Source organism: Oryzias melastigma, linkage group LG8 (genome assembly GCF_002922805.2).
Source record: "Oryzias melastigma strain HK-1 linkage group LG8, ASM292280v2, whole genome shotgun sequence".
Taxonomy (NCBI): Eukaryota; Metazoa; Chordata; class Actinopteri; order Beloniformes; family Adrianichthyidae; genus Oryzias; species Oryzias melastigma.
Window position 1 is genome coordinate 10,236,982 of NC_050519.1, and position 27,191 is coordinate 10,264,172.

Genomic DNA, 27,191 nt, shown 5'->3' on the forward strand with positions numbered 1-27,191 from the left:
GTAATTTAATTACTGTTGTCAGCAACAGGGGAACATAATGAATTACTAATCAAATTTCAGTTGTTACATTACAATTACTAGACTGTAGAAACCTTCATAACTTCATGTTTTGGCGTGGTGAAACCATTACTAAAACAAACGTATTTGCGTATAAAGTAGGCTGTGACGTTTCTCTCGGTTAAATGCAGTCTTGGATAATGTAGAGTTGGAGATCAGAAAAAAGCAAGATGGAGGGGAAAAAAAGCAAAAATATGGAGGAGGACAAATTCTTAGGGGCATTTGGCAATTGGAGATATTTGCATCAACATTTCAGTAAAGTGCAAGTTATGACCTGGAGATAAACTGCTTTCCACTGCCGTGGTGTCAAAGAACAACCTGTCCAAGTACGTAACAAGATCACACAACCAACCCAGCTTTTGCCGAAAGATGGCCATAGCCACAGTATTTTGTCATTTTCATATTGCTGTCTAAATTCTAATGAAACCAGGTTATGTCTAGACCATGTTTATACTTTGCACCGTCAATGCTTTAAAAATAAAGTTAAATGAAAGACAAGAGTATCTTGTTTGTGTAAGATTTAATTCCTTAAGAATTTGGAAATAAAGTAAAGTAAAGTTCCGAATAAAGTATCACTTTTTAAATTAGGGAATGATCCATCCATCCCTCCATCTTCTTCCATTAATCTAGGACTGGGCCACAGGGGTAGCAGTCTAAGCAAAAATTGCTCAGACTTCCCTTTCCCTGGCCACTTCCTCCAGCTCTTCTGGGGGACCCCAAGGAGTTTCCCATGCCAGACCAGAGATGTAGTCTCTCCAGCTCTGTCCTAGGTCTTCTCTTCAGCCTCCACCCAGTGGGACAAGCCTGGAACACCTCCCCAGGGAGGCGTACTGGTGGCATCCTAAACAGATGCCCCAGCCACCTCAACTGGGTCCTCTCGATATGGAGGAGCAGTGGCTCTACTTTGAGCTCTCTCCGGGTGACTGAGCTTCTCACCTTATCTAAGGGAGCCCCCAACCACCCTACGGAGGAAGCTCAATTCAAAAGCTCGTATTCAAGACATTGTTCTTTTGACCATGACCACAGGTGAGCACTGGAAAGAAGGTCAACCACTAAATTGGGAGCTTTGCTTTTTGGCTCAGCACTCTTTTCATCATAATGGACCAGTGGAGCTACACTGGACGCCTCACAATCCGTCTGTCGACCTCTCGCTTCGAACTTCCCTCAGTCGTAAACAAGACCCAAACATGCATAAACTTCTCCACTTGAGAGAGTAGCACTCCACCCACACAGACATGGCAAACTACTCATAGGGATTGAGTAAAGTAATTTAGTAACAATTTCAATCAAGTAAGTTAAGTAAATAACTACTTTTTCAAAGTATTCTACCCAACACTGCAGTTGGAAGAGGCTTGGTGTGAAAAACTGAAGCAGTGCAAATCTTGCTCCAGATTTTTTATTTCCCAGCTCTATTTCTCATGTCCTGGGCAACCACGGTGAAGCGGTAGGGCAGTCAACTCTTGATTGGAAGATTGCAGGTTTGATTCCCACCTTGCCCGGCCATGGGTTGAAGAGTCCTTGGACAAGACACAGATCCCCACCTTGCCTCTGGTGAAAGGTTGGCACCAGTGTTCGGCAGCAGAGCCACCAGTTGCTTAAATGTGCATTGTTGAGACCAGTGTGAACATAGCATAACTGAGGCGAGAACTGCTTCCTTGTGAAAAACTCCTGTGTAAACCATCCCTTCACTTTGAACAACCTGCAAAAGGGCTGGAACCCCATACTTGTGTCTGCTCCAACTTTCTCCAGCTCTTTAGGGCAAAGAAGACATGGGAGAGGGTTTACGTCCTCCCTGTTCTTCCCCCTCAGCATCTGTGTATTTGTGTGGTCTCCCACTGCCAGCCCTGCCCAGGCAACTTTCAGGGGTCAGGAGGTCAAATGTGGGTGCTGGAATGTTTATGTTCACTACTCCTGTTAACACCAGTATCTGTAGCACTGGGTCTCTCTTTTAAAGGAGTACTGGGTTATATCTTTGGTCAAAAAAAGAAAAAGAGGCTTAGAATGATAACATTTGTTAGTTTGAAAGTCCTGCTCCCTTCTTGGATACGTGGAACTTGGCACACTGACCTGCAGTCAGATGGGAGGTAGCTGGAACAGCAAAGATGAAGACCTTCTCTTATGTTTCTTATCTTGGCACAATTAAGAATTAAAGCATTTTAATATACATCTGATAGACTGGTCGTTTCTCATAGACACGGTATGTGCAGCTGACTGCAACGCAGGCTACATGTTTGGAGCGTGTGCAAGCCAAAGCATGGGAAAGGCGGTCTGGATAACATCCAGTTTTATAATTCCTGCTGCCCACAAGGAAAATACACACACACACACACACACACACACATAGTTGGGGATTTTTGACAGCACTGGCCTTCTTGTTGTTCACTACTCCAAATGCACACAGCCCAGCCTCACGCACCCCGGCCTCTTCCCTCTGTACAGCTACATGAGAGAAACGGCTGTTTGTTTATGACCCTTTAAAAAGGGGGGATGTGAAATGCTGCTGTAAAAATAAAATGGTGTAGCTGCTTTGGGAGTGGTTTCTGGGTTCTTCCTTTTTTAACTTGAAAAAAAAAGTACTTTTATTTATTTTAAGGACAAGCATAGCTGTATGGGGGGAGGTTGCAAGTAGCCAAGTAAAAGGCGCCATATGAACCGCTTCCTCCCCCTCTGTTCCCCGATTTTTTCTGCCTCCCCCGAACCCCAGTTGTTGTTTTTTTTTTTTACTTGATCCCCCCACCTTCTCTTCCTCAGCCCCTGCCCTCCTCCACCAGCAGGTTGTTTAATACTTTCCAGATTTCGGCATGCCTGCAGCCTCCTGGAGGAGCGGCGAGGCTGCAGAAGGAATTTTGGCGCAAAAACTTGTGGGTCCAGACTCCTGACTCTGCAAAGTGTGCGGACAGAGGGCGAGCGCCTCCCGTTGGAGACTCTTGTGAGGCGACGCGGGGCCCTCAAAGAAAATTGGAAAGCCAACAGGAAATGTGGTTTGACAGCCTCAGATGAAAAACTACATGCAGCTCCAAGAGATGGATCAAATGACAGACTTTGTGTTGGGGGGTGGGAAAGAAAACTGAGAACCGTGAACAATCAAGAGCCTTCCACACTGTTAAAAAAAAAAAAAAATACTTCTTTTAGCCAATCATGAATGAAGACTTTCACTATAAGAAAAAAAACCTTTACCATTATTAAAAATCAATATTTTAAACTCCTTAAGTTAGTCAATCTTCTGCTTTAAGGGGATACAAATAAGTCATTTGGTTCTCTTATTACACTGACAGACGCATCAGTTGCTCTACACAACCACTAGATGGCAGTAACTGCTAAGCTTTCCACACCTATTGGCTCCTGGGAGCAGCTCATCAGAATGATGTATAATTCAATTACAAGCCTTGATGGAAAACAAGATTTTCAGGATCAAAACCAAACTCTGTGTCAAGAGAAGATTTAGTCTTTCCCTCTCGAAGAAATTGTCAAAAAGAAAGAAAGAAAAAAAAAACGATTAAAATAAAAATAACGTAATCCAGGCAGAGGAAAAAAGAAGGATCAATACCACCACTGGTTTGTATTGATCACGCCGATCAATACAAATGGCCTGCTTTTACCACAAGTGTAAGAATAATGACTTTTCAAGCCCCGTGGCAGACTGGACACTGAAATAATGTGGCCATGAAGAATAGAAAGTGGAAAGAGATTAAAGATCCCCTAAAGTGAAGATGAAAGTCTGAATCGATAAAGAGGAATGAAGCAGTGTTTTCAGTGTGCGGCTTTAATTTGGAGGGATGCGGGGTGACACCGTGGACTGTCTAGAGTGTTAACAAAGCACACAAGTTCAGGGAGGATGCGTAGGGATGGGGGGGGGTGCATCAGCCGTGCTTTAAAAAAAGTCCAAAAGGATGGCACTGGAGAGAATAGAAAGTGACAGTTCTGAGAGCTTGATGATGACTGGGATCACGGTCTCATCCATCATCTACCAAACAGGCCAAGAAAAATTACCTGTCAGCCATGTTTGTCAATGCAACTTAAACCTCAGATGCATCCACAGGGCTTTTATTTATTTATTTATTTGAACTTACAGGTCATCAGATCATTTTCAGCTTCTGCACTTCAGAGACGTGGCGTGCTACGGCCTCTATTACTTCCTTCCTTCCTTCCTCTTCGGGGAGAGCCGAAGAATAGCGGCAGGAAACGGAGGCGGCACTCAAGGACTCACTTGTTAAAGGCTGCTGACTGTGTATCACCTAATACATACAGAGCATCATCTGCTGATGTCCTCCCCCCCGAAATAAAAAATGACAGGAGAAAGACACAACTGCTACTCGTGGTTCTCTTTTATTGAAAAATATAGGTTATCTTGAATACAGAAAGAAATAAGGCATATCACAAAAAAACTCATTCACGCGAAACAAACATTTAAAATGACTTCACTGAACTGTGTAGTGTGTAAGTGATGCACAGCCTGCTTTGCAGACTCATTCTCTCCTCTTTCAACTGGATTTTTCACTTCAGAACATTTATTTTGATGACTTTAACCCGACACTCGGAATCTGAAACTATATTCAAACCCATTACCTGCACAAACGAAATAACATCTCTGTCAGGCTCCCTCTCCCAAGCGAGTCGCGGCGCTGAAATTATTTTTGGCTCAAAAATGATAATTTGGCACATCTGTCAGTTTCAGTTAAGGCAGTGAAATCAATCAGCACAAGTAAGCCTCAGCCTCATGGCTTTAATGACGCAAGAGGCAGAGCTGGGCTGCAATGACTGTGCAACTTGCAAAGAAAAAAAGAAGAAAAAAGTCAAGCTTTTCCTAATGCCCTTTGCATCTGCTACTGCCTATGTCCTCCTTTCTTGGCCATTTTTTTTTTAACTTTTTTTGGACAATAAAAACGAAGCACACTCATTCCAGACATACAAACATAAAGAATACTAGTAGTGTTTGGTTAACTTGCAAGTGCCGAAGCACTCTCCGGTCAACCTTGAAACCCTACTTCTTGCATGTAGTGGTGGAAACGATGCATAAATAACAGTTCAGCTGAGAAATGAAAATCAAGTTTGGTTGCACCACTGCAGTTGCTCGGATGTATCCGAACAAGGAAGGATGTGGTTGCCAGACTCGTCTGAAGTTTCAGTTAAACTGCAGGCGAGAAGAGGGAACACAAGTGTGTTCATGTTGATGCCAATAACCTTAGAAATAAACATATTCAAAGAAGAATGCAGAAAAACTGTAAAAGTACTGATTAGTTGAATCAAAAGCTCAACTTTAAAATGATTAAGTTTCAGGCTTTGTGGTCTAGGCATAAAGCGGGAGAAGGCTGCCTTCGAGCGGCGTCACAGAGACCCTGAGTTACAGAAGCGACGATACGGGAACAAAGTCTCACAGATCTGCGGCTCTGCTATAATATTTGCTGATGAAAGAGGCCTGACGCGCGCTCTCACTCTGCAGCGACAAACACAGCTCGCTTTATTGTGACAGGACACCCACCACTGATCCTGTTGTGACAGAAGCCTTCTGTTCGGCTCAGGCCGCATGATGTCCCCTCACTGCTCTCTCAGCAAGTCCAACCAAAGAAGAAAAAAAAGTCAAATCAGAGAGCTGGGTTTAAGCTGTGAAAAGTGGTCTTCCCAGCAAAGATCCTTTTTAATCCCTTTGCTCTTGGAATGTATGCCCATCTGCTAGCATTCTGTTCAGTCACCTTAGTGTTCAAAAGGAGAGACGGGTTGACAGGCAAACATGGCTGAGGGGTAAGGCCAAGGGAGAAGCTCGAGTTGCCTGAAGGAGAGTCACGCTTGCTTTGTCCTGTGCCAACACCTTTTAATTTCCACAGAATTGGTGTTAGTTTGCCATAAAAAAAGAAAAAAACAAACGTCTTTAATTCTGTGGCTCAGGACTCTCATACACGGATTTCATCATCCTCATCTTCCAAGAAAGAGGAGAAATTACTTTCCTCTTCCGGCGGTGCGCTGAAAGTGGCACTATCTGTATCTCCTGTGTAATTGTGGCTGTTGGGTTTGTCATCCATCGCGGCAGAACCAGAACTCGACATGGAGCAGCTGTCGAGGTGCTGCAAGTGTTTGGGCCTCATCTCAGGGGTGTACGGCCCCTCGTCCTCAGGCCTCAGATCGAGAGAGACGGCCGAGAGCATGGAGGCTTCGTGCCGCACCTCACCATCGTCCTCCTCCATCTCTTCCTCCCCGTCTACATCTTCCGTTTCCTTTAAAACGTCCTCTTTGTCCTCATGGGTGCTGAGGGGGGGTGAAGCCCGGCCCTCGCTGCTCTTTCCCTCCTCAAAGCCGAGATCGTCGTCTTCTTTCTCCATCACACCCAGGATGTCATTGAGCATAGAGGGGCCCAAGTCAACGTGGAAGGACATCACCGACTCTGCGTGCTTCATTCCACCTCCGTAGGGAACGGGATACTCTGGTAGCTCCGTCAGCTCCCCGAAGCTTTTTTCCTGCAGCTCGAGGAAGTGAGCAGCAGCGGCGGCCCCGCTTTCACCTGCCTCTTCATGCTGCTTAAATGGACTTGAAGACAAACTCTTGGCCCCCATGCTGTCGCTTCTGTCCTCGTTGTTGAGGAAAGGCAGAGACATGGCGTTTTTAACAAACGTGGGGGAGCCTCCGGGGACCATCAGGCTGCCATCAGCGTGTTGGTCCACTCTGTTCACCGACTGGGAGCGCTTGCTGCTCCTGAAGGTGCGCGACAGGAGTCCGGGCCGAGGCGACCGGGGGAAGGATGAGGTCTCAGGGGAGGGCTCTCCAGAGCGGCTGCTGAGAAACGACGTGTCCCCGAAGGCGTCGCCACTGCGGCCGACGTGCATGGTGTGGCGAAAGTCGCCGAGAGGGGCGCTGATCATCTCTCGTGTCAGATCCATGCGTGAGCGGCGCTTCGTCTGGGAGGAGGATGCTACTAGCTGTTTTAGGATCGGCATGATGGCGAACCGAGTGTTTTGTTTTTGCTCAAGGACACTTTAAGGCACCAGAACGTCAGACAGAACAACGGCGTTCCTCAACTCCACTCAGACCGGGAACCTGGAAAATAAAGCATAAATGTATTGGTAACTCTTCTTAACAAGTTTTATTAACATATTAACGAACAATATTAATCTGTTAATAGGGTGTTAGTAAGACATTTATTCGAACAATAAGCCAAATGAGGTTCATTAACATGAAATGATTGTCTACAAAGGCCGTATAAATAAACTACTTGCAAGCTTAACAAATGTATGAACTATATTTATCATTATATTGAGTGTTTTGCAGCAACTCACTTAAGGTGTTACCAATCTTTTAAATAGGCATTGACAGATATGTTTTTTCTTATGTTTTTTTTAAGTCTGATATTTAGGCGGTTATTAATTTAGTGTTAAAGTGAAAAAATTGGCATCAGATTTTACAGTAATACAAACTACAACAGGTCTCCAGCATTAAATTTTTATTTCAAAAACATAAAAGCAAGCGGTTTCAAGTTCTGATTGGCTCTGCCTCTGCGTGGTTAACCAATTAGAGTGGGCGGGACAATGCTAAAGACAGAGGAACAGCTGCCTCCGAGCCAATAACCAGTTCAATATCGGCCCATTGGATTTAAAAAAAAAAAAAAGGCCGATACCAATACGTGTCGAAATACTCAATATTGGCACCGATACCGATATTTATCAATCCCTAGTATTAAAGCAAATCTACAAGCAAAGGAAAAAGGAAACAACTTAGAAATCCATCCATAACTCTTAATCTATTTGGTCATTTAAGTGCTAAAACACATTTTCCAAGAATTTAAAATGTTCCACTAATTTCTACAGCTACCAATTAAACAGCTTTAAAATTGATGAGCAGTGGGTTCCAGCGTCTTTGAGGCGACTTCTAAATGTACTAAAAAGATGGGAGAAAACCACAGGAGTTGAGTTTGAAGCAGCAAAAGGGCGAGGAAACACCAACCACAGACCAGCGGGAACTTGAGATGACCAAATGGATGTTTTCGGGTGACTTTGAACGCACATCAGATCAACAGGCCAAAAACCTTCATCATCTAGTGATGAAAGTTAGACACATGACCACAAACACTCACGAAGAAAAACTTTTTTTTTGCCAATAGCGCATTGAAATTATTTTATTTTAACTCCCAAAAGAGCTTAAATATCCACTTGTGATTAAATTTTAATACTAAAACACCCCCCCTAAAATTGTTATTTTTATCTGAATCTTGAACTTCCTCTGATCAAAATTGTACGGCAGACTGTTTCTACCTCTTCCCATTTTGAGTGGCAGCTTGGAGGAAACAAAAAAAAGGTGTTACTACATTATTAAAACCCCCAACAGAGGAAAACTCCCCACAGGCTGTCAGCCAGACACCCCTGCTTCCTCCTCTTCAGGTGGTGCTGAAGGACAAGGAGCGGGGCGTCTCATTAGCTCTCCATCCCGACATAAACCACACATGAAACCAAGTCCTGTCACGGTGGTCTGAAAGATGAAATGCAGCTTCTACAGACTCATCAAAAACACATGCAGCTCCTCACTCCAGGGTGGAAACTCTTTTTTACGGTGCGCAGGCCACAGGAAATGCTTACCTTGCCGTCTTTACGGAGCCCCTCTCCGACTCGAGCATTCCCCCCGCCTATGTTTACTCACTCTGACAGAAGAAGAGGGTAAAAACAGTCAGCAGCTTCGCAGCCAGTTTCTCGCAGGCGAGTTTTTAAGAAGATTTTCAAGTCAGGAGTTGTTTTTGGCAAAGCTGCCGCTGGGAGATTTCAGCCGTTTATTGTGGCAGGCTTTGTAGTGCTCTGACCTTGTTCTCTTCTCTGCCAGATCAACCTCTACTCCTCTTCCGGTTAATAAGCACACCTGCTTCGGTTACTATAGTGACGGCCTCTTGCAAGCGAGCAACATCATTTCCTGTCAGCGGCTGCACAATGCGTCAGAAGTCATTCAGTCATTCATTCAATTCTGCTAGAAATTATTCATTATACCTCTGAGGTTGCAGAAAAGATGCGCATAAAGGAAGTCCGTGAAAGGTTTTAACAGAGATCTCGCTGGATATTAAAGTTTTTCCATGAACTCCCAAAGGCCCCATAAAAGCAAACAAACATGGACTATTTTTCTTTTTTTTTTGGCAAAAACATTTATTATTGAAGCAGCCTGCTCTGAAGCAGTATATGGAAATAATGGTGGGAAAATATTCACACCCAGGAAGGGAAAAAGAAAACAAATTTTGGATTAGTTTCTCTTGGGTGGCAGAAGCAGTAAAAACAGTAATAGATCAAAAAGAGTGAGGACGCTGAAAGCTCGCATTTATTTCGCCCTCAGGCCGGGATCAAGCTAAAAAAAAACCCTAAAGTCACTTTTCAGCTCACTTTCCTTAAGACAGGACAGCCATCTTTAGCATGAATGTAGAAAATAAAAACACAAGCAGAAGGCCCAAGAGGACAGTAGTGAGCGTGGGAACCTTGAGGTCCCGTCATTGGAGGGTGGGGGTCTCTCTAAACACACGCATGCTCAGACCGTCAGCGGCGCCGTTTGGACAGAGAGGGGAGGAGTGAGGCCACATCTGCATCCCTTCAGCATTGTCGATCAGAAGCGAACACAGACCTTGAGCTCTCCGAAAGATAAGCACAGATTACAAGGTTGACTGACCTGGCTTTGATCCGCGTGTAACTCGGCAGCGGTGGTGGCGGCGGCGGCAGCCATGCACGCTTACGCCGTAAACAAGACTATGAAGGATTTACAACTGCTGCAAGCACTCCTGAAATTGCATTTCATTCAATTTTCCTAAGAAACGTAATATTTGCTCTGTTTGTGCTACACATAATAAATATATTTGCATCTTCAGTCTTCTTTTGAAGACTTCGTCTTGCCTTTAGTGCCTACACGACACTTTTAAAGAGGAAAACAATTACACATTCTCGGAAAAACTGTTTCCGAGCTAATTGAAATGGATTCTCGACTGCAGAAGTAAAAGTAGATCAAAACACAACCGAAGTGATGCTGCAGTGATTTGTTAACATCACAGGCACTCGAACAAACAGTGGGCACAGGCTTAAGCCTTAAATGCTCCTGTAGTTAACATGAATCCGTTAAGTTTTATAGCTCATCTAATACTTCATCACAAGACTGAAGATTTTTATGCATGACCACAACTCCAGATCAGAGAGATGCCGCCTGCCTGGAAAACCTCTCATCTTTGCACTCCTCGTCAATACTCTCTAACCAGGCCACTCAATACAATTCCTCCAGGGATCCCTCATCTCTAAGACAGGAATTATGTCTCATCTTCTTTGTGTTCAATTCATCTTGTGTGAAGTCTACGGTCTTCTGCAGAGGAGGCGCCGGCTCTATCTGCATCATTTGAAGCCACTGACCTGGATGGAGACACCACATGACCCATCGAGAACCAGGAGGTCACTTTATAAGGAAAAAAAAAAACGTCCCGCTATTTTTTCTGAATTTGACAGATAATCAGGCCGTTTGCAAACATCCCCTTTCTGAGTCTAAGCTAATTGACTTACCGCTTCCATCGGGGAGAGCTACACTGTTGTATTTTGTACACATGCTCCAGTAATTAAGAAGACGAATGGCTTCTGGTTGATGGTATCTAACGTGCAACTGCACTGGTGAGCCCAAATGTCTCATTTAGGAAGGAGCAGCCACGGGAAAAACAACGGAAATGACATTATCTCTCAATCACACAAAAAAGGGAGCAACAGACATCAAGCAGATGACATCCTCTGGAGAGGAATACAGCATGCCACTCTAATGAGAACTTGGAAAGAAAGTCCTCCTGCTTACAAGAAAGACGAGCTTAGTTGATGCTTAAATTGTCCTTTTGGGGAAGAATTAGAGTGTAGTTGATTTATATTTACATGTTCCACTCATAATGATCTGCAGCATAAGACTGAACTTTTCAAAACATCCTGAGAAGAGACTATATGCAAGATCAAACCATCGTCCTAACATTCCAGCATGAAGACAAATTATTATTCTGAACAGATTCCATCTTGTTCTGGATGGAGATCTGCATCTGCCCCCCGACGAGTAAGGTGGTTGTTGAAATAAAAAAGCTGCACTTCTTATCGAACGCCGGAATATTCTGCTGGTCTTCCCCCCAATAGTTCCAGGAATGTCCCTTTACTGTTCCTGTTTAATGTTTTTGGGGTATAGAGACAGAAACAGTCAGGACTAAACCCGGACAGGTCGCTGTTCATCACAGAGCTGAAGTGCAGAGACAAGTCCTGCAGGTCTCTGGACTCTGTCAGCAAATTAGACCTCTTGAGAAAAAGCTATGCAGGAGCAGAAACAAGATTCCACAAAAAACATTGGAACTCAGCAAATAAAAAGTAAAAAAAAAAAAAAAAATCCCAAATGCTTCTATAGAATCGTGTAATATGGAAAGAAATATGCAGAAAACACACTGGAATAATGAAAAATGGAATATGGGTTGAAATGCATCAAAAAATGTACTTATTAAAATATATTTCCTAACTTGGCACTGAAGAAAGTGAGGTCAGGATAGGGGTTATATAGTTTTTCATGTGCTGGTTTGAAGAAAAAGTTGAAGAAAAACAATTAAAAAAGTTGCAACAATTAAACTAGGAGGAAATAAATGCAAACAAATCAGACCTTAAAAGGTTTTAAAAATAAGAAACTGTTCAACATTTGCAATATTCTGGAGTTCAGAGTTGTCACTTTATCAAAGTCCAGAATAATAGCCAAAAAAACCCACTCATGGCTCAGCTCCAACTAGACAGAAACTTTACGGATCACCGTGACTGTTTGGACATTTTGAAAGTTTCTTTTTAATCACAGAAGGAGAACAGACAAATGGGCTGCAGGAAGAAAAGGGTAGAAGGTTGGAAGCTTTCAGGAGAGTCCACACAAAAGGATCCATGGAAGAAAACAGACTCCGTGCCGCTGATCTCCAGCACCTGAGAGGAATGACACGTCCAGATGTCGGTCTGCCTGTCTGTCTGTCTGTCAGCAGACAGCTTTCGCTGCAAACACAAACGGCGGACGACAGCTCTGAATTCCTATTCATCACGTCCAAGAATGCACCGTATTCTTCACGTTCAATCAGACAGATAAACATCATTTTCGTGGCTCTGCTGGGCTTTTGTGGGCTCAAACAATAAATCGCATTCCGACATTATTGCCAACTCGAATAACTGTGAAACTTACAGCCTGCATGGTTCAATCAACAGAAGCTGGGAAGTGAGCAAGCCATTAAAAACCAATGGGATTAGTAGAAGATTTACACAGAAAATACATCTTAAAAGAAGCATGTTCTTTTGGACAACTCTTCTAGTCCTGCAACCATCGTCTAAGCAGAGACGCTAGAAACGCTTACACAAGAATATGACTAAAATTAACAGGATTAGGACCAACGGTTATGGCTATGACAGCACATAATCCCAGAGATCCCAGTTTTAGCAGAGAAACATGTTGGTAAGCACACAGGAAGGGCAGAGGGGGAAAACTATGACGCTACAAACCCTCCCCATGTCGCCGGAAATCTTCTCAGCCTGCCCTTCCTGACCGTTCCAATGTAAACAAGGCCCGCTGCACCGTACTGTACCACAGCAGGCCTGTCCAAACAAACACCGGCCCTGTCTCCATCAACACGCAATTTTAATAATGCAGCAGGGAGCCAGCGCTGACACTGTGCTCAACAGCCGCTCTTCACGTCGCATCGGCGCATGGAGCGCCTCACCTTCAGCTAATTGTTAGAGGAGGTGAACACATCCGGATCTTCTCTACAGGAGGGCAGCTGAGTCACAGCAGATGATGACAGCTCCCAGCACAGGCCCAGGTGTGAGCAGCGTCTCCAAAGCAGCGCCGACCAGGAGTTTTTTTGAAAGACTCGAGAGGAAAAACCCTTCCATGGGAGGAATGCAGGCCAATTATGGGACTCTCAAGATGTCAATGTCATAATTACAAGGCAAGAAAGTGTAAAGCAAAATAGGCAGCTTCAAATACAAGATCTTTTTTTTTTTTATAAATACAAACATATATAAAAAGGTGATAAGAGCAAGGGTATAGAAAGCATTTAGTCTGGAAGAGAAGCAAACCCCCTTTATTTAGTTAAGCAGCTGGATTCCTGAAAAGATAATTATCAGGGAAGTCATCTAAGCAGACTCACAGCTGAGCCTCTGACGCCAGAGCAGATTCTTTAAGAGCAAAAAACCTACAGTCATTCGCTGGGAGGTTATATGACAGACGATAACCAGCTGGAAGCTTCAGACATTTCTTCAAATGAAAATAGAAATGTTGTATTATTTGCAGCTTCGAGTTCATATTCAGGAAGACCAGGGTTAGCTTAACTGTTTATCCAAGTTAATATTGGCTTCATCCAGTGAAATGAAAGGAGCTATCCAGGGTAGCAAACTTCACTAGACTGGAAAATCTTGAAGTAAAAGCGCTTGGATTCCTGCCTCTGCCTTAAGGCTAGTTTGAAAACTTAAGTAACTGGAACCAGTGCAGTGTTCTGTGTGACTGCTAGGTGGCTCGATAATACAAAGTTAAGTCTGTAATCGTCAACTTATCAATACAAATAAACCCCTAAAATTATTTTTTCCAAACACATTTGTTGATAAACTAAAATATCAGGCAATTATGATGGTTGAATTTTTTTTCTTTGTAAATTTGATAAAATTTAGGATAAAAACTGCATTCAACTTGGGAATAACCCAATTTCTGATATGTCACCAAGTTCTAAAAAAAGACTTCTCTGAAAACAAAAAGTGGTTTGATGACGTGTTTGGTCAAAAATGACAACCGCAAACCTGATAGGTCAACTTTAAATGGGTCAAACTAACCAGCAAGTCACATTGCCGCAGCATTCTGTCCATCTCTTATCCAGTCTATAGTTAAAAATAAAAGTAAAATGCTAGAAATGCATAAAATAGAAAAGAAGAACAGCAGGAGATAATAGGCATCTGGTCTGCTTTGGAAAAGGTCACAAAGCAGCAAAACTAATGACAAGGAAACCAAACAAAGGTCACAACAGACCACTAAAGCACAAAAATCTCAAAATGCACCAAGAAAGATTTTTTTTTACATAAAAATCTACAGATTTTATCTTAACTGAACAATTCCAAAGCTAAAAAACATGTTATTCAACCGTCCATCGACTGGTCGATGATGGAGCCAAAACTTACATTCTTAAGGGGGGAAAAAAAAGTTTATATTGGCATTTCCTGGAATGTGAAGGGGCTGGGCAGGACACACAGATTGCCTCAAATGAGCACAAACTGTATGGTTCAACACAAGAGCACGACCACACACTCTGTGGCCACAAAGTTTTACTCCACCGCAGCCGGTCATCTCCAAACCATGGCGGAAATGCATTCACTTTTTTTTTTTTTAAATAGAAGTTGAGCCATCAGCTACTATCTATCTGCATGTGACCCAAAAATTAAAAGACAGGCACAAAGTCCAGCACCTCAAAGAGGAAGGAAACTTGCAGATTTGCATACCTTGCATGAAAAAATAAAAACTCAAAGTTGAACTTAAGAGGAGCTGGTTAATATTTTGTCACCTCGTTTCATCTAAAAGGAATTCCAGGGGAAAGAGTAAACATGTTGAGCCAAGGACGCATTCATCTGTGAGATGACGTTTGCTTGTTTGCTGTGTCATCAACCTAATCCCCCCCTTTCTAAGCAGACAGCACAGTGTGTCAGCTAACAAAGCTCTTGGATTTAGGTGGGTCACATGACACATTTAAACCTAAATAAAAAAAAATACGATTTTTTTGTTTGTTTTAGGGTTATCAATAACAATCATGGTGGTTAAGGTTTATGGGTTAAAAGCTCAAACTCAAAGTCCACTGGCTCTGGGATAAAAGGGTGATGAACTGGACAAACAGCACGTGCAGATGAGAGGTTGCCTGTTTCTCTCTCTTTTTTTAAGATCCAACAGCATTTTTACTGAACAAGCAGATAAGCAATTGATCCAACAGGGGGGGTTAGGCCTCATTTCTTATCAATTTTAGATCATTTCAGCTCAGAAAATCCCCAAATAACCCCCCAAAAAGCATCACATATTGTGAACAAATGAGTTTCATCCAAAAAATAAGGTTGTGTCTAATGAGATTATACACAAATTTTGCTGCTCTTGAATGGAAGTGGAACCAAACTGAGTCTGGGTGGGTCAGTGGCAGGAGAACAATACCAGCTGACCAGCAGCGGCCGCGCGCACGGAGCTGAAGCGCCGCGCGGAGCTGGATGCGGCCAGAATACGCGCAGCAACAAAAGCAAGAGTGCTCTCTGGAAATGAAGCTGAAGTGAAAGTACGAACATAAAAGCCCGCATACTTACCGAGCATCCCATTCATAAAGGGCTGCACCCTCTTGCAGGCCCCCAGCAGGTCTGTGACGGGGGTGCGTTCATAGAAGCAAGGACGGCGTGACGCGCGCGCTTCAGGAGCGCCGTCAGATCAGGATTTCTCTCTTTTTTCCTCTTCTGTTTGGAGAAATACATTAAAGGATGTCAGGGCATCCTCACTCGCGGGGCTTCTGCTATAATAAGGCGACAGAACCCACTACAATGCCTCCTGCCGTGGCGGCGCAGGACACGCCCTCTTTGCGTGGCTCCTTAAAGACGCAGGCTGCCAGCATGGGGCCACTCAGTGGCGGAAGAGAGGCGGAAACCCACGTTTTCCAGCAAACAGCCGCCCTCATTTACTCTAATTTACAAAAAGAAGAAAAATTAATGACAAAGGAGTTCTACTTTTTTACATCCTTTAAAACAAATCCAAAAAAATAAAAGGAGATTAGTTCAAATCTCAGTGAAGTCTGTTCTAAATTTGAGAGTCTTGGGAAATAAAAAAAAATCCTCATAAATGCCTAAACTAAATTACCATATATGTAGTAAAAACTCATAAACTGAAGCAAATCACATTCCAGTCATTGTGGATTACAGTAAAATACATCACATTTATGTAAATGTTCTTCCAGCCTCTGGATCGTGCTGTTTGTTTGCATTTAACTGTTTCCAGAAGAAAATTATTCACGTTAGACTTGGAAAAAATACATTTGAATGACTGGAAGGCTAAAGAAAACAACAATATAATTTTATTGACTGTCTGCAAATATAAATTGCAATGCATAATAACTTTAACTTTATTTAGTTTTTGACATTTTGTTGACATCAACCAACAATCTGGTGCTGCTACCTTGCAGGAACCCAATAGAGATTTTGATTGAATAGAGTTATCTTCTATTGATTTAAAAAAAAATGTAAAATAAAAGACTTTTTTTAACAGTAATTGTCTAATTATCATTTTAGAGAACTATCCTTGCATTCCACACTGTCTGACAACCAAGAAAAGCTTTCCTAACTCCTCCATGTGTTTGATCTTGTGTATTTCAGGTTGATCATCTCCATTAAAACAGCCCATTTGAACCCTTCTGAGATGGAAATGAACAGGAAGCAAACCCAGACCCATCCTCCTTCTCACCCTAACTTCAGGAAAAGAAAGTTTCACAGAGAAAGTCCTCCTCTTTCATTGTCACAGACAAGTTTTTTTTTTTTTTTTTTTTTGTCATGCTACTCCTTTTAATCCTCAACCCCTCTGCTTTTCCACGAACTGCTTGACAAGGAACTCACAAGTCATTTCCTCCCTCTGGCATTGTTCCCGGATTCTCCGTTCCACCAGCTGATGGGAGAATATTTCTCTTCATGAGGAGAATTTGACTGCAGTGGCCTTTTGTTCAGGCTCTAGATATGCTTTCAAAATCTTCCTTTTGACATTCCTGAAACCTAAATACACGACCCTTTTCTCAAACAGCTGACAGTCAAAAGTAATATATTGAGTGTGCTTCGAGGATAATTATCTGTCTTCCCATACAATTGTTATTAAAGCAGGAAATTGCAGATTCTGACCCCACTCTGTTATGCAGTCTGAACATGTGAACCTCACAGGAAAAATAACAGCAACTGAAAAAGAAAACACTTTGCACTCTATGGGAATATTACACACAAAAAATGTGGAAGGCACAACTTTCTCTGGTGATATAAAAGTCACAGCAATTCAAAAAACTTAAATTAATTTTAAAAAGTTGCCTAACTTTTTTGAAACTTCACAAATGTTTTAATTAACTCCCAATTATCTCACATACTTGTTAGTTGTTCTGTTTGATGTTCTCAAGTCTTTCTTTCTACATGTTTCCCTCTTCATTGGTCAATAGAAAACATTTGTTTATCCTTCCTGTCTGCACTTCGCCTCTGCAGATAGATTGTTTATCTGCACAATACCATGAAGTTATATATTCAGGCAAACACATTTCTGCAATAAAATGCTTTAAATGTGTCATTTTTAGATTTCTGTGCATCACTGTTGTGCCCTAATTTTAGAGTCACCAGTCAAGACGAGTTAGCTGCACTGCAAATGTTCTCTGATGTTCTCCGAAAAAAGAGAAAGAGGAAAAAACAGACAGTCAGAATGAGGACATGTTAAATCAATCCCATGAGGAGAAGATGCTGAACTGAGATGTAAAAGTGTGACAGATTTGTTGATGTGAAGCTGCCTCCATTTCTCTGTGTTTGCATGTGAATTAGATGAAGATTCTTGTTTTTTTTTCCCCCAAAAACTAAAACACATTTGTGGAATTATGAAGCTTACAGAGAAAACAAACTGTAACTGGAAGTTAAAAAAAAATATGATAAAATTATTACAATTCCAACAAAGCAAATGTAATACTTAGTTGTAAAAATTCAGCTTTAGAAGCTTTACAAAAGCCTCAAAATAAACCTGCTAAATGAGAAGTCCTCCTGTTTGCATCAATCTAAACATCATGATCGCTTTGGGAATTGACCAACTTCTTCACTCGTTCTTCGTCTTTCTCCATTCTGTTGCACCGAGAAGAGGTAATTTCCAGACAAAAGAGCAGGTTACAAAGTTTTATTAATACAATAAACATAAAACGTTCCCAAGCTCTCCTCTCCTTGACATGTGTCTGATTGTCTGTCACCGTGCCGAATAACACTTCAAAAAAAACGTGCAGAAAAATACATAAAAAAAACACAACAAATAAAATTCAGACATGCACGAGATAAAGCACAACACACTTTAAGTCGGACACGGACAAAACTCGAACTAGACAGATCTCAGGAGTATGAACTAAGGGAAGTGACTTAAACAAACAAAATAAAAAAAAAGAAAATTAGTCCGCTCACACACCTGATTAATCAACCACGCTGAGAGCCTCGTGTGGAGCGGACAAACAAAAAACACAAAAAACAAAACTTAAAATCAGGACAGCAGGGCACAGTACTCCGACACTAAAAGCAGAAAACACCGTATTAAAAAACACGTTTTCATAAAAAATAATTTAGTACTTATTTAAAACAAACTTCTGCTGTCATTGATAAAAAACGAGCTTTATACCTGGTGCGTCGCAAAACCACACGCCCAGTCTTTAAAACCCCTCGGTCAGTCCAGATCTACCGCTGCCGTGATGTTGCTATAAAACACAATAAAATCAACCACTAATTTTAAAACATTTGCTGCAGGTGACAATAAAAACAGTCTTACCAAACTCAGACTCGCATCAGCTGACGCAGCTTCGTCAGCCGCCCCTTCCCACAACAGGAAGCTAGCACCTAGCAACCACATATCAACTTCCTTTTATACCCTGTGCTGTGGGAACAGCGACACCTACTGGAGCCTCCCGTTACAATTCATTAGTGCTTAAATAAAGACATTCCATTTGCAGCTCCCTTTTTCCTTGAGCCGTCTGCCTTCATCTTAACGCAATCAGCATGGTTCCCTTTTGCTTTGTCTAAAATCAATGTTTTCTGGCCTGAGATAAGGAGATTATCTCTGCACCTGCCCGACACTCTGCTGATTTTCAGCATGCATGCGTCAGATCAGGCTTTTTCAAATTCCACCCAGGAGCCGCTGCTTATATGCATCCAAATCATGTCTGCTAAAGCAAGGAAAACCAGGTCATCCCTGCACTCTGGGATCAAGTGTCAGAAATGTATATTGTTCGACCAAGCAAAAAAGGTCTACGGAGGACTGGCTCTGTCAAAACATAGCCTGCCAAGTCTGATATGGGTTTCATTTTTTATGAGACCATTGTTCATCCAAATTTTGTGATGCTCTGCTAATCCTAGATCATTTTACAACAAAATTCCTCTAATATTCTTCTAAAACGTTCTGAAAACTAACACAGAATTATGGGAAATTAATAATATATTTGGGGAGCTGCTGTGAAAAGGTCCAAACTGTTTCCTTTATTGTAAAGTGTATACATGTTCACATTTATTATATATTCAGACTTTTTTGTCTATTCTCTTGTAGGTCCTCTCCAGCATTGGTCTCATTCAGCTTCTGTAAAGAAACTCACATTTGTTGTAAAAACATGAAATACTGCATGATATTTTTTTGTCCCTTCAAGCACAAACAACACGTTTCAAAATGAAATAAATATTTGTTGCAAATCAACATGCCGAATACAGACACATATGACAATCCTTGATGATGAGTTAACACAGAGAACTTATTCCACGGTTTGTTTCTTTAGAGAAACTCCGACATAAAAGTAAAAAAAGGAAAAGAACAAAAACTAAAAATAGTAGAGCTTCTCTTTTGGTTTTTGTTGCTAAAATCATCTCGTCAAAGCTCACAAGTCCTCTGCACCGACCTCACAAAGCTTTCATTGAACATCTATTTCTAACATTTGTGTGGTTTTAAGGTGAGCACACAGCATTTCATCAAAGTAAAATTGTGCATTTGGTCCATCATTTGTGTGAATTTAAAGCAAAGACATGCTGCTAATGAAATTTGCATATTTACTGACATGAGCACCAGCACAAAAATCAACATTCTCAGACTACTATAAAGGTGCTGAAATGCTTTAATGTGATTCATAACGTCGTCACTAGTGATGTCTGGAAAATGTTGAGCTTGAAGCTGACTGATATAAATATCTGGTAAACAATATGAGACAGGTACATATAGTAAACACATACTGCAGCTCCAATTATGAGTAGGCAGAGTGGGAAAGTTAAAGGCCGCCCAGAGCGGTGGCGCCTCTCCAAGTCAGAGTCCATTCCTCACTTTCAGTTCGTCGTTTGATCTAAAGTTTCTTTTTTCATAAAGCTCTTATGATGAACAAGGATTTTTCTTTTTTCATAAACTTTCCGTATGTCCTTGTTTACATGGTTGATCCTTCCAAAAAGTTCCGCAGCATCGCCAAAAAAAAAAAAAAAATTAAAATGATTGTCTTTCCATAAAATACGGAGTACATAGATTGATCAACCATACGCGCTAAACACAGTCATACATATACACTCTTCACAGAGGAGAAAGCGCTATTTATAATGCCGGCAAATGCTTAATATTCAGCCATAACTCTGTCAGTACGACAGAAAATCATAATTTAAAACAACAATAAAACAAAAGACTTGCTCTCACGCTCCGGCTGTTATTGGAAAGAGAGATGTGTGTCAAACAAAGGAGGAGAAGCCCGCGGTAGGTGCCTGAGCGGCACAGCCCAGGCTGCTGGGGGGCCGGTAGAGGCTGCTGTGCTGGCTGGGGGGGTCGGAGGACAGCAGGGAGGGGGTAGGAGTCCGGCTTCCCTTAGGCCTGAACAGAGTGCCCTGGCCCTGGCCTTGGGGCTGTGGAGATGGGGCGCTCTGTGGGAGGAGGGGTGGCAGAGGGGGTACAGGTGGTGGGTGCTGTCGTGACTCCTGCTCCACCAGGGGTTCGGGCTGGGAGTAGCCGTACGCAGGCGGTCGTGAGACGCCCTTCTGCTGCCGCCGCCAGGAGTTGTAGTAGGTGGGGTCGCTGATGTAGTGGTTGACGAAGGAGTGGGTCTTCTGTCGGCTTTGATCCATCTCATATTCGCTGTCGCTGCCCTATGAGCCAGAAAACAGGCTTAGATCACATAGTTCATTCGTGTTTAGAGGAAACTGCACCGAAATGTCAAATTGTTTTTAGGTTCAGAATTGATGGAGTTCTGCTCCTCAGCAACTACTTGGAACTATTTTTTAAATAAAGAAAAAACAGTCACTTTAAAGGAAAACGACACGTTAAGGCTCTCAAATCAAGGCTAGATCTACTACGATAGCACAGCTTGAAACCACAACTCTAAATCTATTGATAAAACTACTAAATATTCACATCTACTGAAAATCTGTCATACGGCTGTCAGAGCTCACCCATAGCTACGTGGAGCACAGACAGAAGTGTACACAAGAGTGTCCTAGAATTGGACAGAAACTGCGTTAACAAATGAGGCTAATGTTCATGTAATATTTAGCGGCAAAATACAAATATATGCTTCTGTTTGATTCATTTTTGATAAAAGACAACCATTTTTTTAAACAATAAGAGACCACCACATACAGTTGGCACAATTGCATGCCTGACAGCCGATCACTCATCTGACATCCTACCACTCAGCAGATGCTAAGGCCCCATTTGTTTGGCCAAGCGGTGGGTAAACAGTGGTAGGCCAGGCAGAAGAAAAGAACAGCAGCCGGTTTATGTCTCTAGGGACAGTTCTGTGAGTTCAAACAGCTGTGAATGATGCTTTGACTGTGCAGGTACAGATGCATTGTTCAGGTAGATGCTCTACAAGTGCGGGAAGACAGATGTGCGGCATCTGCAACAATCGACCGTGCTGCCTTTCCCAATTACCTGCTTCTACAATCAGCGTGAAACCTCCTCCATCTTAATATTCCACTTTTTGGTTTCTGTGACAAATTATAACTGCGTAAAACTTTATTAGTTTGTAGAATAATTGAGATGGTGTCGTGTGGATAGAAAAAGATTCAAAACACCAGCTGTGGTCATTACTATATAGCATTTTAAGATGATCGACCTGAGGCAGATAGTCTGGCAAAGCATCATTAATTTATTACTAGAGAGTTAGTCTCATAATTAGACTGGTATTTAATTTGTACTTTATTTAAAGCTGTAGCAATAACAGAAACAAGAGGCCGCATAAAGGATGAGAAGTGTTTGTGACATCAGAGAAAACATAAAAAACAGGAAACTTTTTCATTTCTCAGAAAAAAGCCTGACTTTACCCCTAGAGGACTATATCTTCGGTTCAGTTCAATGGCTGAACTTTACTTTTTAATAAAGGTTCATTTCTTATTCCAGACAGGGGATTGGGGGAAGACTGCGAGCGAGAATCTCTGCTTACCTGAGAGTCAGATATCTCTGAGGGTTTTTCAGTCAGACTGCTGCTCTCTGCGGGGATCAGGTCGTTGTACTTGGTGCTGACATCTTCATCTGAGTAATGCAAACTTCCGGGGCTGGGTCTCGGAGGAGACCTGAACAAATGGAGAACAACAGAGACGGGAAGAGCCAAAGTGAGTTTGAAAAGTGGAGTGAAAGTCAAGGCCACAACTGACAGCAGAGGAGTAACATGACTGCACTTCTAAAAAGGAAAATATTCAGAATTCTGGGTATGTGAAGGACATTTGTTGGGTAAAATTACAAAAAAAGATTGTTAGATTGAAAATAAATGTATGTTAGAAAACAAATGGTTTGATTATACAATAAAGGATTTTCCTTTCAGCTATCAACATGTATTAAAAACACTGTCACACCATAATACTGTACTTATTCCGTTAAAAGATCAAAGAATACACAAACAGTGCACACAGAGAGTAAAATAAAGTCATCACTTATAAAATAACTCTGCAGAACAAATCAGTTACAGATACAAATTCTTGCAGAAAAGGCAAGTTATTAAGCTCCTTGAGCGGTTTTATGAGCAAAAAGACCTTTAAATTCTTCTGACAGGAGTCATTAAATACATGAAGTGAACCAGAGAGAAACATCTGTGCATGCGATTATTTTATCTTCTTCTGAGATAATGGCTGCTGCTGTAAAAGCTCATCGGAGGGCTTACTCGCAGCACATCATTTGGGTCAGGCTAAAGTCCAATAGGTCCTAAAGTATTGCTCTTTTGGTAACTAGAACCTCTCTGGTGCTGGCCCTCCAGTGCTCCGGCCCCTGCAACTCGAGAGCTGGATAGTGGTGCTGAGAGCGCAAGCTGTGACAGATCTTGCAGCTGGTAAAAGGAGTAAACACTGGCCCCCAAGATTACTGTATTTGGCATAGGTATTATTTGTGCCTGGGCACTTATGGTAAAAATAGTTTTTGAGTGTAGCCTGGGGCAGAATGCAATCAATCCCTTGTGGCGCTGTCGCTGGGACTCACTTTGACGGCCAGGTAGCCAAACCTGCACCTTTATCTTTAGACTACCAAGCAACAACAGTGGCTAAGTTTAAGACTGGGTTAATAAAGCATTAAGAGGTAGATTTTGCCCTTTAGCTTTGAAAAAAAAAAAAAAAAAGGAATTCATGGCATGAAAATAAATGTTCAAAGGATCTGAAGTGGAAAGGGATGTGCACCGGTAGAGAAGCATAAAATCCTGGGATGTCAAGTGTAATATTGAGACATAAAGCAGAAATGCTTGACAACTTCTGGAGAAAAAAAAAAGATTAACATGTTCCGTAAACTACATGGAAGAGCTAAACCACTGGGAAAGCCAAGAGTGAACTTAGAAGACACAACATGACAACGGCCATGAAAGAGCTGGAACAAAAAACACACATCTCCTTTAGGTTGCAGAGGATGAAAAACAGAAGACATTTGAACAAAGTTGAGTCAAAGGGATGCCGTGTGAGTGTCTGGGAAGAAGGATGATGCCTCCCCAGCTTTGAATTTTTTCTGAGCAGTTTATTTCCCTCATTGCCTTATCAGTCTAATTGATCCGTCGTTCCCTCATCCTTTCAAACATCCCGCAGAGAGCCTTCCCTCTCGTCCTACTTCATTAGCAAATGGTGTGGAACAAGACCTGACTTCTTCAAAGAAAGGGACCTACTTAAAGCCCTTTGATACCCATCTTGGCCTCCTTGGTTAATGAGGATAGCAGCTCAACTGGCCCTTTAATGGACCTCCAAGCTTATTCTGCTGCTTTGTGCATGTTTTATAACAAAAATAAACTAAAAGCTATTTTTTGTTTTGTGAGAAAGTATCAGAACCAACGGATCATCCATCTCTCCTAAGATTTAACATCTCTCAAGCTGAAATTCTTGGTATCTTGTGTTTATCTAAAAAGCCAGACTGACAGCACTCTGTTGTGATAGCTCTCACAGCTTTGCAATCGAGGCTGAAGGCATGAGAAAAAAATAGTCTGCTTTGGCCTATAAGCACTCTTTGTCTAAAGCAGAGATGGACGGACAAAGAGCAAAAGCAGACACACTTGAATGTTAATCAGCTGGTATTGTGTTGTTCCCCAACACTGAATATAAATGAGATGAGAGGCTCAAATCAGCAGCCGGGATCCTCAAGCCTCAATTTGCCCTCTCAAGACTGACAAACCACAATGCAACATCATAAATTCTTGTCAGTATCACAAATAAGATGCTTTATGCAAAGAGGAAACAAACAAATGGAATTCATAGTGTGTTTGAGGCACAGACGGCAGGAAATGAATGCAAAGCAGCAGGTATTGCAGGGAGGGGAGCTTACCGGGTGTAGATGCCGTTTTTGCGGCAGAAGGAGTTTTTAACAGACAGCCGTCTGTTGTTGAGCTCCAAGGCTGGGAATCGACCCTCGTCCAGACGCACCATCTCTCCATGGGTCAGAGGCAGCGCCGTGCAGTTGGAACTGTTACCTGACCATGGGTATGAGGGTGACACTGTGTGAGAATTAGTGACTGACCTGGAATCAAAAAAGCCTCAAACAATAACTTTTTTTGGGGGGAAAGGGGTGTGGTTGTCATCGAAACATTTATGGTTGGTTACACTGGCAAAGTCGATCATAATGTTTTTGTTTGACTGTACCAAAGATCAGACATGGTCTTGAGTCATATTCCTGTAACATAGATCTTTTCACAGTGACTAGATGATAGCTAAAACTAAGCTATCCAAGTGTGTATTAGACACCAGGCTAAGGCTAAACTATGCTCGTGTGTATTTCATGCCAGACTAAAGCTAAGCTAACCAAATGTGTATTAGACACCAGGCTAAAGCTAAGCTTTGCAAATGTGTATTTGACAGCAGGTTAAAACCACTGACTGTATAATCACTGGACATCTCAATCCCTCCCCTTTTGTGTTCCAAATAGGAAGTACCTACTGGTTCCAAGAAAGTCAAAATCCCATAGACTTCTATTGAGAAATAGACCGTTATTTTGAGTCATTTTATTTGTCAGAATAGCCATTCTTGCTCTGATACATTCTTTTACATTTACTTTTTTTAAGATTTTTTTTTCTTTTTCATCATTTATTCAAGTTATAAACTGACAAATTAGATACCCTGCTGGCCCCGCCTCCAATGTTTGATTCACAGCTTCTCCCAAGCCCATTTTCATGAAAGGGGTGTGGACTTCGAATAAGCTCATTCATGATTCCTCTAAAAACAGTTCCTCTAAAAACATGACAAAGACTGACTCAGACCAATCACTGTCGACGGGTTTCAAAATGGGGCGGTGATAGCTTTGGCATGATTTTGCGAGGACAGGAGGTCAGGCATTTTGATGTTAACAGCTTGTTTTGTCCAGTGAAATAATATATGTCAATGGTTATAGCTAAGCTACACCTGTGTGTTTGACAACAAGCTAAAGCTAAGCTTCGCTATGTATATTTGACACTAGGCTATAACTAAGCTTCGCTAAGTATATTTGACGCTAGGCTATAGCTAAGCTACGCTAAGTGTATTTGACGCCAGGCTAAAAGCTAGGCTGCACTAATTGTATTTCGCCCAAAGGAAAAAAGCGGCCAAGAAGATGACTGACCATATAAAGCTAAGCTATGCTAAGTGTATTTGATGATAGGCTAAAGCTAACCTACGTTAAGTGCTTTTGACACCAGGCTGAAGCTAAATCCCACCAACGTGTGTTTGACCTCTTTAAAGTTTCTGATGATTTAAAAAAGATGACTTTAAGGTGCTCCTTTGTTGTTACTTGCTGACCACGGGCGATTAACAATAACCTTAACAAGCTGCTTTCTGTAAGAGGATGTAAGGAAGGGGTGTTGTGGTGTCAGACTGTAAATTGGTCCTTTGACACCATGTTACTGGAGCCCTGTGCTGTAGTTATATAATTACAGAGTCTAAGTAATGACCCTGGTTAAGCTGCTGCCAAGCAATTTACTCTGCTATCGATCCTTTCTGCAGTTCAACAATATTATTTGTCTGATTTACCCAAACCTTTCCTTTCATCTTTTAGTATTCCGGCCTGACAAAGAGGGGAAATCTCTGCAATCCCATTAAATTTAACAGACTTCACATGCAAGATCATTAAATTTCCATTGTCTGCACACTTGTTCAAATGGAAGATGTATGTACTCGACAGCCTGAGCTTTGCAAACAGACACGAATAATACCTGGATTTGGCAATATTTTCTTCAATTGCATTGGAAAACATCTTATAATTCCCATAAGGGATATTAAAGTACAAAAACATGTCTAGTCACTGCAAAAAGGTCTCATTAATTCCAATACACGCATTTAAATTGAAGGTCTAAAAGAGGAAACACTTAAAAGGGAAAGTATCAAAAAGAATCAATACCAAAGCAGTAAAATTGTTGCAGAAAGTCACTGTAGGGAGGTTATATTGTTGATGTAGTGGGTAAAAATGTGCTAATGTGCTCTTCTGTATTGTAGTGGAGCTGAATAAGTTTCTGCTTTCACTTTGTAACTTTTGCACATTTGTTTTCCTACCTGCGTCTGTTTTCTTGGTGTACTTTTTACTCTGGCCTCGGATGATGAGAATGAAAACCAGAAGAAGGATGAAGATGAGGCCAACCAGGGCAATAACGACCAGGAACCACCACTCCTCATAGAATGGGGACACTTTCTGAGCTGAAAAGGCAGCAACTGAAGAATATTATTGTCTACATTTTATCTTTATACGAAAATGATTTATTATCTTAATTTCATTCTAACCTGATATAGAGGGAGAGGGGGCGCTCGGAGAACCGTATCCATAATCGTTGACAGCGATTACTCTGAAGTCATAGGTAACTCCTTCACGTAGCATGTCCAGATTAAGTGTGTAGGATGTCACCTCTTTGGGAATGTCTTTGATGAGAATATCCCACAATCCTTCATCTGAGAACAAAGTGAGAAAGACGTGCTTCAAAAAAGGCACGCGTTGATCTATTTGGGATCGAGAAGTTCAAG

The 27,191-nt window shown here is 41.9% G+C and overlaps 2 protein-coding genes across 10 annotated transcripts in view; both read right to left on the reverse strand.

Moving 5' to 3' along the window:
• Positions 1 to 4,361: 4,361 nt before the first annotated feature.
• Positions 4,362 to 16,020, reverse strand: cdc42ep4a (CDC42 effector protein (Rho GTPase binding) 4a). 2 transcript variants are annotated; one of them, XM_036213243.1, is made up of 2 exons: positions 15,354 to 16,020; positions 4,362 to 7,083 (listed from the first exon to the last, which is right to left on the reverse strand). In XM_036213243.1, exon 2 carries the CDS (start codon positions 6,981 to 6,983, stop codon positions 5,946 to 5,948), a length of 1,038 nt encoding a protein of 345 aa, XP_036069136.1. In that variant the 5' UTR covers positions 6,984 to 7,083; positions 15,354 to 16,020; the 3' UTR covers positions 4,362 to 5,945. The 2 variants fall into 2 exon arrangements, with proteins under 2 accessions (XP_036069136.1, XP_024127444.1); XM_024271676.2 differs by lacking the exon at positions 15,354 to 16,020 and adding an exon at positions 8,616 to 9,612.
• A 1,902-nt stretch (positions 16,021 to 17,922) lies between these two features.
• Positions 17,923 to 27,191, reverse strand: part of sdk2a (sidekick cell adhesion molecule 2a) — an 89,134-nt gene continuing 79,865 nt past the window's right edge. For 2 of the 8 annotated variants that reach the window (XM_024271668.2, XM_036213239.1), the window contains exons 41-45: positions 26,955 to 27,119; positions 26,730 to 26,885; positions 24,538 to 24,706; positions 22,196 to 22,325; positions 17,923 to 20,900 (exon numbers count right to left, since the gene is read on the reverse strand). In XM_024271668.2, coding sequence (XP_024127436.1) covers positions 20,490 to 20,900; positions 22,196 to 22,325; positions 24,538 to 24,706; positions 26,730 to 26,885; positions 26,955 to 27,119 — 1,031 coding nt within the window. In that variant the 3' untranslated portion in view covers positions 17,923 to 20,489. The remainder of the gene's footprint in view (positions 20,901 to 22,195; positions 22,326 to 24,537; positions 24,707 to 26,729; positions 26,886 to 26,954; positions 27,120 to 27,191) is intronic. The other 6 variants (XM_036213238.1, XM_036213241.1, XR_004948329.1 and 3 more) reach the window with 5 other exon arrangements.

Bases quoted from the DNA above. Each gene is read 5' to 3' on its own strand.
- cdc42ep4a (XM_036213243.1), bottom strand. From the start codon at position 6,983: ATGCCGATCCTAAAACAGCTAGTAGCATCCTCCTCCCAGACGAAGCGC.